The sequence below is a fragment of the Poeciliopsis prolifica genome, unplaced genomic scaffold (assembly GCF_027474105.1).
Source record: "Poeciliopsis prolifica strain line A6 unplaced genomic scaffold, Auburn_PproV2 SCAFFOLD016, whole genome shotgun sequence".
Classification (NCBI taxonomy): Eukaryota; Metazoa; Chordata; class Actinopteri; order Cyprinodontiformes; family Poeciliidae; genus Poeciliopsis; species Poeciliopsis prolifica.
This window is the reverse complement of record NW_026562391.1, coordinates 6,523,495-6,532,603: the sequence shown is the minus strand read 5'-3', so window position 1 is coordinate 6,532,603 and position 9,109 is coordinate 6,523,495. Positions and strand designations below refer to the sequence as shown.

General features: G+C 38.8%; 1 protein-coding gene across 1 annotated transcript; it reads left to right on the top strand.

Annotated features, from left to right (window-relative positions):
- The first annotated feature begins 673 nt into the window (after positions 1 to 673).
- odad3 (outer dynein arm docking complex subunit 3) lies at positions 674 to 8,265 on the top strand. The gene is made up of 14 exons (XM_055040823.1): positions 674 to 850; positions 1,074 to 1,186; positions 1,930 to 1,956; positions 2,098 to 2,289; positions 2,490 to 2,591; positions 4,415 to 4,540; positions 4,781 to 4,903; positions 5,611 to 5,757; positions 5,864 to 6,024; positions 6,126 to 6,282; positions 6,363 to 6,512; positions 7,280 to 7,367; positions 7,457 to 7,885; positions 7,992 to 8,265. The coding sequence occupies exons 1-13, from the start codon at positions 772 to 774 to the stop codon at positions 7,564 to 7,566; spliced, it is 1,575 nt and encodes a 524-aa protein (XP_054896798.1). The 5' UTR covers positions 674 to 771; the 3' UTR covers positions 7,567 to 7,885; positions 7,992 to 8,265.
- The last annotated feature ends 844 nt before the right edge of the window (positions 8,266 to 9,109 follow it).

The following is a 9,109-nucleotide window of genomic DNA, read 5'->3' as shown; positions in this document are numbered from 1 at the left end:
GTTGGGTGGAAAACTGTATACAAATTGTTCCTATTAAAATTCCTGAAACCTGAAAACATAAAGTTGTTTGGAGGCAAATCATTTACAAAGAGGTTCTAAACAGCTCATTTGGTGTTGGCTCCATTATTTTTTTTTTAATAATGGAAATCAAAAGAGGACCTACTTGTAATATGTGTTATCATTATTTATCTTAACATTTCAACTTTACCAGAGCCTTTTTTTTTTTTTTTTGGTTTCATATTAGGCAGTTGGTTGTATAAAGAACCATCATAAACACGAATAATGTCTTATTCCTGCTGTTGAGCATAGATTGAGTATTTCTGGAGGAAAATATAAAACAATACAATGTTCTGGTTCTATATTGATCTTAGTAAAGAGGAGGCCATCCCTTGTCCTTTTTTGTTTTACAACAAAATTTACAGGTAAGTAGGTAAGTATATCCATAGTTTTACATTTTCTGAACCAACATCCAGAATGACAGTATTCAATGCCAATATCTCTTAATGCGAGGCCCCAAAACGTTTTGCCTTGAATTTCAATTGTAACCCGCCGATGATATATTTTATTTGGAGCCTGCAGTTACTTTTGTGCTGGTTGCTGGGATTTTGTCGCACATGTTCTGTTTAAATAAAGTTTGGGGAGATGAAAAAAAAAAAGGAGCGCGGTCTTCGTTTACACGTTGCTAAGCAACGGCACAGCCCCCTGAAGCCGCTTCGAGTTGAGAAAACTCCCACCGTTTTTACTAACTAGGTCCAAAAGTAGCGTTCAAAAATGTTGTCTTTTGGTCCAAACGTGAGGCTGTCACTGCAGGAACAGAAAGCGGAGCTTCAAGATAAAATTCAGTTGCTCGGTAGGTTTGTGACTTCACTGTCTCGCGGTTTGGGGTTTTCGGCTGTTTCCATGTTTGTTGTTGTTGTTGTTGTTGTTGTTGTTTTGGGTGGGGGTTGTTGGGGCGGCTACTCACTTTGCTGCTAGCTAACATTGGTGTCTTACTTTTAACGGGCGGAGTTTTAGGCCAACTTAAAACGTGCTTACGTTTCTTTGTTGCTGCAATGACTAAATGTGTCCACTAGAGTGCGAGGGGACTGCATTTTATGAGCGTTCTCAGTCCGTTATCAAGAAGAACCATGAGATCATCCTCCAACTGAGGCCGGCGAACCAGAAGCTGCACAAAGAACTGGCACAGGTCATCCTTTCACTCAGATCTATCTTATTTAGCGGCCTTAATCAAACATAAACGCATTATGTTGTGCCACTGACAGACTAAATCTGAATAAATGATCAGTTTTTGTTTTATTTCTTGATGTAATTTGTGCTTAGTTTCTATCTTAGTTGTCCAGAAGTGCAATGTCAGCCATTTGATTTAAGTTTTATTGGCCGATCAATACAGGGAGCTCAGCAAGCATCTGGAAGAAGTTGCTAGGCTAAAGCTGAACTTTTTGACAGTGTGCAAAAGGAAAATGAAGTTATTCTGAACATCACATCCCGAGCATGAAACAGTGGCAGCAAAAGACTTTAGACTGACATGGTGGTGACCAAATAGCCACAGCTGCATTGTCATTTTTTCAGATTAAAGCATATTCATGTGTCAGAACTAATAGACCTCGACAAAGTTGAAACCCAAACCCAATCTGTGGACAGACTTGAAAGTGGATGTCTGCAGACGCTCTCGGCTCACCCTGATTGAGCTCGAGCTATCTTGCAAAAGAGATGTTGAACAACTTTTACATGTCTGTTGCTGGCTCAGCCATACTGTAATGAGACTTGCTGCAGCAAACTGTATTAAGATCGTTCTACAAAGTGTTTTGTATTTCGCTCATGTGAATTTGCGCAGTATGTGATTATAACTAGTTCAAGAAGTATGAATGCTTGTGCAAATGTATAAAATGCTAATAAGAAATGTAAACAAATTTGTGTGTTTCAAATTAGGTTAATCAACACAACTTGTCAAAAGAGGTGAGAGACAAACTTTTTATGTTACTAATAAATATGCTTGACAGGTGATATTCATGGTCTCAAAAACATTTTTGAGCTGTTAAGTGTTTTAAATTGTGCGTTGTATTTGCCCGTCAAAAACTGCTCTTTCTTTTCCCTCAGAAAGCAGTTTCAAAACTAGAGCAAGAGCTGATGTACCGAAGAAGACGCCTCGATGCTCTAACCCACACCACCCTAAACTACCAGCAGCGGCTTGATGAGCTTAGGGTTGAAGAAGAGAGAAAGATCCAGGAGCTCACCAAAACAACTACGGCTGGTGTAGCTGCGGAGTTTGAGAAAGAGGAAGATGCAATGGTAGTTTACCCGCTGATCTCTAAAAATGTGTCAAGCTTTAAGCACTAACTAGCGGTGGTAATCAACTGAACCAGCTAACATTTGTCATGTTCTTTGCAATATTCATTTTGAATTCACTGACATCGCAGCTACTGCATATTAACAATAAACCCTTTAGATCTACTAGCAGGATTGTTACTTGTTTGTGGGCATCTCCTCAGCATTTTCGTATGCTGGAGAATCGTCTGGATAAATTTCAATTCAAGTTCAAGGAGGCTGAAAAATGCAGGATGATCAACGTGAAGCTCAAGACACAGATGCAGGTCGGTAGACGATGCGCCTTCTTAACGACACACTTTCTGTTTTGCCCTATTATTTACGTGCAGTTGGTCATTTTTGACAGTGATCCATATTAACTGGAAAAGGCACTGTAGGGAAAAAATCTGTGCAACCAACCTGACACTACATGAGAAAGTGAATGCACCCTTGTAACGTAAATGCATAGCAACAAAAATACCACTCTGGAGTTCACACTATGACCAGGGAAGTGAGGCCTGCAGTTCTTGAGATATTCTTGGTTCCTTTGTTGTCTGGTGGATACATCACCTGTGACCTTGTTTCTCATTTATTCACAAATTTCTTGCAATCAGAATATTTACTCACACTCTAAGATATTTTAGCCTACTTCATGTTTCCAACCAGGTTCTTGTAGAAATAAGGGATTTCTTGTTTCTATGAGTCAAGTATTAATCTGTTCAAATTGAGTCAGGTAAACACATTAATTCATAATTTAATGAGGACAGGATTTAACAAAGGGCCATGTTGGTTTTAATAGCTTTTTTCCAAATGAATGAGATCATTATTTAAAGGTGGCATTTTGTATTTTTTCTGGTTCTTATATGGTATCAAACATATGTGCTCTGGAACACCTCAGTGTGAGAAAACAACAGAAACATAGGAAACCTATAGGGTGCGACAAATACTCCCTTATGAGTTACCTGCTTGACAGCAAGCTCATTCGTTCATTGTTTGGTCTGGGGTTCATGTTTGTTAAGACTTTAATCATCGGAACAAAGGACGGGTTATGTGCCGTTCTGGAGAGCAAAGAGGTGCTTTAATGTAGGACTATTTACTTAAGGTGAAAGACCACAGTTGTACAGTACTTTCTGACCCAGTTTGTTGATTATCTGTCTTAATAATAAAAATTCACAGTCACCACAGTAACACCGTGTTCTGTAAATAATACCATCTACAGTCCCTGAGCTGCTTTGTCAGCACTACAATACACGAGGAGCTGATACGTCCAGAGTAGGGAGGCTGAATTCCTGCGCTCGAAATGAACTCTAACACATTGTTTAATGCCAATAAGATGTTTCATCGTCTTTTCTAACCAAACTTCTAACTTCAAGCTTTTAATTTCCTGTCCGGTGTTTGGGAATGTTCCTTCAATATTTCCACATTATGTTCTTTTCTCAGGATCCCGTTTATTTTATGAAGTGCACCAGTCCCTCACAAAGCCAAGCATTTCTCTTATATTTTCTCATGATAGCAAACAAGGAAGCTGAATGTTTGAAGTATTTTCCTAAGATGCATCCACTGGATGCATCTTAGATCAGATCAATCAGAAGCAAATCCAGGATCATATGGGCTTCTGAGCTGAAGAAATTTAAAAAGTTCTCCAATAACTGATTTCTAATCTGGCTTTTAGCAAACTTTAGCAGTCTTAGCTGACCTAAAACAGGCACGATACAGTCTGATTTAATATCAGACAGTGAGAGACAAACACTTTTACATTTTCTTGTTGTTGTTGTTGTTTTTCAGAATGATCCATCACATACTGGGCTTGTTCTTATAACAAACCAGATGCTTTTTAATCTTTATCACAGAGGACGTTGAGCTTTAAGTTTACCAAAGCCATAGTAATTTAAGCTCTTCCTCAGCTGTGTTAATATTTCAGTGATATTGTAACTAGTTCAAACAAACTGAGGTACAAAACCACTAAGCTATTTTTTTTAAATCTAAGAGTGTTGTTGTTGAGGATTTAACTTGACATGGTATGATTTCAGAATGACGTATGTTTTTCATATGATACCCTCCTTTCTTGCACTTTGTTGTTTCATGTGCCCTTTCCATTTCAACCAACAAGGATGCGTTTCGGAGTTACGGAGCACAGATCGACAATTTAGAAAGAGAATTGCTGAAGTACAAACATGAGTTTCACAACCTGGAGGCCCTGAATATGGAGGCTTACCTCTCAAAAACAGCTGCTGAGGTGAAACCACCGAACGTTTCTGAAAAGATATTAATATATTATTCTCTCTTTGTCCAAAATTTGTTTTCCACCTGTTTAAGAGTGATGATTTTCTAATATTCATCAACGTCAGATAAATTCATTTATGTCTGCTCATTCATGACACATTTTTGCCATGTTGAACTATTTTATTAACTCGCTGGTCCTTCTGGCTTTTGATCCTTTTAACCATGTCATGTGTCTCTGTCTGGTGTTCATCAGGCTGAGTTACACCAGCTGGAGGAACAGCTGTCGAAAGAACAAAAGGAGAGAGAAAGTAACATAGCAAGGTTAAGGCAGAAAGTTGATCAGCGCAAGGTTCAGGCTGACAAGCCTGACAAAAAGGTGAGATGTAAATATTCTTTACCTTGGGAGAATGGTCCTATCAAAAGCCAGACACTGATTTAGATTTAGATGCAAATAAGCTTAGGATATACATTTTTAAAAAGTTACTTGTCATCTAAGGACAAGTGATTTTGGTTTGTCAGCACTAAGGCTGAAGCAATTAATCAAATTAATTGTGATGAATCAATTATTGAAATGATTTAGTAATCAATTAACGGAGCATGCAGGTTAAAAAAAAGGCCATTTCCTGAAAGAACAACATCCTCAGACCTGCAATTAAACCAAAACTTTACAGAAAATATATGCATTTAGCATTTACAATAAAAAAAACCCCAACATATTCTACCCAGAATTCCTCAAGTGGCATTTTTAGCCTCACTCGATTTAAATTCTGTAAAAAAAAAAAAAACAAAACTCCTATTAACCACCTCATGATATTCTATTACTAATTGGTTAATCGACAGATTAGTATTACCCTGTGCTGATGTTGAGCCAAGAAGAAGAGGTTGAGCTTTTCACATGTTGTTGGAATAATTTTTTTTAACCTGCAGAAGCGTCCTTTGCTACAAATAATCAAGCGTACACTAAAGGAACACTATGTTATTGCGTTTTAGGTAATAAAATGTTTATTTTCTTATTTAAAAACACATTTAAATATTTGTCTATTTACCTATTTTAATATCTGTATTGATCCTGGTTTTCTGCAGGCACAGAGAACTGTTCTGGAGGAAGATGGGTTGGATAGCGAGGCCGAGCAAAGCACCAGAATCGTTCCTGAAGAAGAGAAAGTCAACCCCATCTTTGAGGAGATCTTGAAGAACCTCAAGGAAGCCACTGGAGTCTCAGATTTGCAGGTATAAATGTTAAAGAGAAAACAAACAAACAAAAAAAACACTGTAAGCCTGACAAAAAACAGATTCATGCATGCTATTTACTTAATCTTCCATGTCATCCACGCAGAACGTTGTGGAGCATTTTACCTCAGAGAAGGAGAATTGTGAACGTTTAGAGAATCTAAAGAAAGAGAATGAAGAAGCCCTGGAGAAGCTGAAGGAGGAGAAGGAGCTGCTTAGCCAAGAGTTTGATAAAAGAAAATTCTCTGGGGAGGCTAAGCTGTCCAGGTGCAACCGATTCAACAGAGATCACTCACCTTGTTCATGTTTCTCCTCGTGTAAACGACATGTGCTGAAAGACTTTAAGTGGTCCTCTGTTTTGTTATTAGTGAGATACAGAAGTTGGAGGAGTGTGAGCAGCAGCTGCAGGTCCAGCTACAGAAACGTGATGCAGACGCAGAGCGCCTGGCCAATAATGTGAAGGCCCTCGGCGCCATCAGGGCCGGAGTTGAGCACCTGGCAGGGAAACTGCAGGACATCTCTCTTGTAAATCCCACTCAAGTTTTACATCAACCTTTCGGCGAACGGTGCAATTCATTTTTTTTCTGATTTTGTGCCTCTGCCAGGCGAAGGAAAAACCTTTCAAATACCCCCCAACTTCAGATGATTTTGTGCTGGAGCTTTTGAACCAGTGTGACAAGAAACTGCAGCTCTTACTAGAGGAACTTGAAGGGAAGGACATGGCCTCTGTCATGAAGGAGATAGAAGAGGATGAGGTAAGTGTACGACGACGTCACAGAAATATTTGGCACTTGGGAAACCACTTTTCCCAGTACGAAAATAAACCTTCAGACTGTTTAAGACAAATCTGTCTGGGAGGAAAATCAGATTAGGTAATGACAAAATTTGATTAGAGCTGCTGATGATGATGCACCGTTGAATCACTGAGGTCTGACTGGTTAGTTTGCCTAAGCTTCCAATTCAGGGACCAAGTTTAATATCAAGATTCATTAAACTAGAAGCTTTTTAGTTATTAGCGTTTACACCGTCACATGCGGCTTTTTTCGGAGGCATTCCTTAGTATCTGTGCCTAAGTTACAAGCTCATGGTTCCAGAACAGTTTTGTTGTTTTATTCGGTTATAATCAACAATATAGCCACAACAGCGTCGGCACTGGCCCAATAAGTAAATCTGTGTTGATATTAACAACACATGCTTATTTCCGTTTTGTCACCATTCGTGTTTCAGGAAGGGCATGGGATGAGGTCGGCCATGTTTATTTACCCTGTTATGTGACAGTGATTGTGATGCAGCCGTCTGGGTGGCTTTTACATGGTGTCAGAAATGTAGAGAAATATGTGCAATATATATGATATAGGCAGTAATAGTTTCAGTTATTGGATTTAGCTCAAATCTAAGACGGGGTAGATTCATATAATTTATCAGATCATAAGATAGAAAGTTTACTGTATCTTTCTATCTACAGTCTGAAAAGATTGAAACTCAGGAAAACGTGCTTGTATATTTTTTTTCTACCGAGCAGTTCTACACCACGATTGAAGGGAGGCTTCCCAAGACCAACACCAAAGTGAGAGTGCCACACAAACCAGTAAAGGAAATCGGCAAAGAAGGTGGGTTGTAACAATCCGCACCACCACACATACACACACAAACACGCAGGCCGTGCAAATGTCTCTTTGTGTCTATGCTTGTGTCACAGAGGGGGAAATGAAAGAAGATGAGATGGATATCATAACACGAGATGCCCTGAAGCGTCAGTCTCATCTCATCATTGAATCCAACTTGAGCAAAAAGCCTTGGAAAAAATAAGTCCTGATCCAAAGCAACAAGAGTAACACAAAGTGTTGCCCGACTGTGAAGTAGAAGGGAAATGACATGTGGTGGGACTGTTTTTCCAAATAAAAATGTGAGAAATGGCGTACTCAGAAGAATATTCTCCACTCAGATCAGACTGCATGCATAATTATTTTATGTAAAGGAAAACCAGCACTGTACTTCACCCCTAACACACAATCCTCACAATGCAATGTGAGATGCATTGGGATGAGGGTCATAATCATCATATTCAGCAGGGGCCGAGAAGCTTCTAATGTAGCTATACATGGCAATCCTCCAAACCTTCTAGCAGGTAAACGATAGTTATAGTGACAGTATTTTTGAAACAAATTAAACAAAGTATTGCTTTTATTAATGAGGTATCCTTGAATATCCCATGGAAACCATTTTGTTTGCAGAAACGTGTGGTTTCACAAAGCCCAGCCTTTTCCTTGAAGCTCCTCCCCGAAAACACACTTTCCATCTGAGTTTTCGCCTCAAAAAGCACCGCTCCCCCACAACTACTCCAGATTCTGCTGAGCTTATCTGAGAAACTACTCCTAAGTGAAGCAATGGGAAAAATGGTAAAGACTTAATGGAGACGGCGCTAAAGGAGGCATGATGGAAAGAGCGAGAGCTTGTTAAAGAGACAGTGGCACAATTTCAAGACGTTAAATTCCAAAGTCAAATTTCTTTCAAGTCATGTTTGATTTACAACTGAAGGCAGCATAGTTATTTGGCTGTGCTATAAAATGGCACTATGTGCACGGAAAATATATAATACTGCCCCTTTAACAAACAACCAAAGATGCAATAGAATCCTTAATATCCATTGTAAATCTATTGTAAGACTTGTGTTCACAAACTCTCCACATCTAATCTGTCTGACCCTGAGCTATTTCACAAAGAAAAATAGACAGAAATTTTTCAAATAGAATTTCTGTCTATTTGTCTTTTGGGCTAAAGACATAACTCATAACATAACATAAAGATTTATGTCTATATTTGCAGCAAAGGTGGCTGTACAAAATATAGTATTTACTTGGAGTTGCTGAATACAAATGCATGCCACATTTTTAACATTTTTATTATGGTTAAAAAAAATTCCAGCTGTGCACTAATTTGTGCGGGTCTATTATCACATTAAATCCCAGTAAATAGCATTGGAGTTTGTGGTTGTAACATAAAAACAAAGGAAAAATTTCAGGAGTTCAAATGTTTTTGTGACAATTCAATGTGTTAAAAATGCCTCAGTTTCTATAAATACTAAAAAATCTAGCAAAAATGATTAATATCTCATTGTACATGTTGCATTGTCACCGAAAATTATCGGTTGTTAGACGTTCCTTGTTAAATGATCCGTGTGTGTGTGTGTGTGTGTGTGTTCTCGTGTCAGCTTTGTTTTGACAACAGCCGTGTGCTGCTGAGGGTGTTGCACCAACACAGATATTTCCACCTATCACCAGGCAACATTTCAGCCGCTGCCTCCTGGGAGTCAACGACAGAAGGTTGATCCGACTTACGGATCCTTTCACGG

What these genes read in the sequence shown, in the direction of transcription:
- odad3 (XM_055040823.1), top strand. Translation starts at nt 772, where the DNA reads ATGTTGTCTTTTGGTCCAAACGTGAGGCTGTCACTGCAGGAACAGAAA. An exon ending in AACACAACTTGTCAAAAGAG is followed by an intron (nt 1,957 to 2,097) that starts GTGAGAGACAAA and finishes CTTTTCCCTCAG; the next exon opens with AAAGCAGTTTCAAAACTAGA. An exon ending in AGCTCAAGACACAGATGCAG is followed by an intron (nt 2,592 to 4,414) that starts GTCGGTAGACGA and finishes TCAACCAACAAG; the next exon opens with GATGCGTTTCGGAGTTACGG.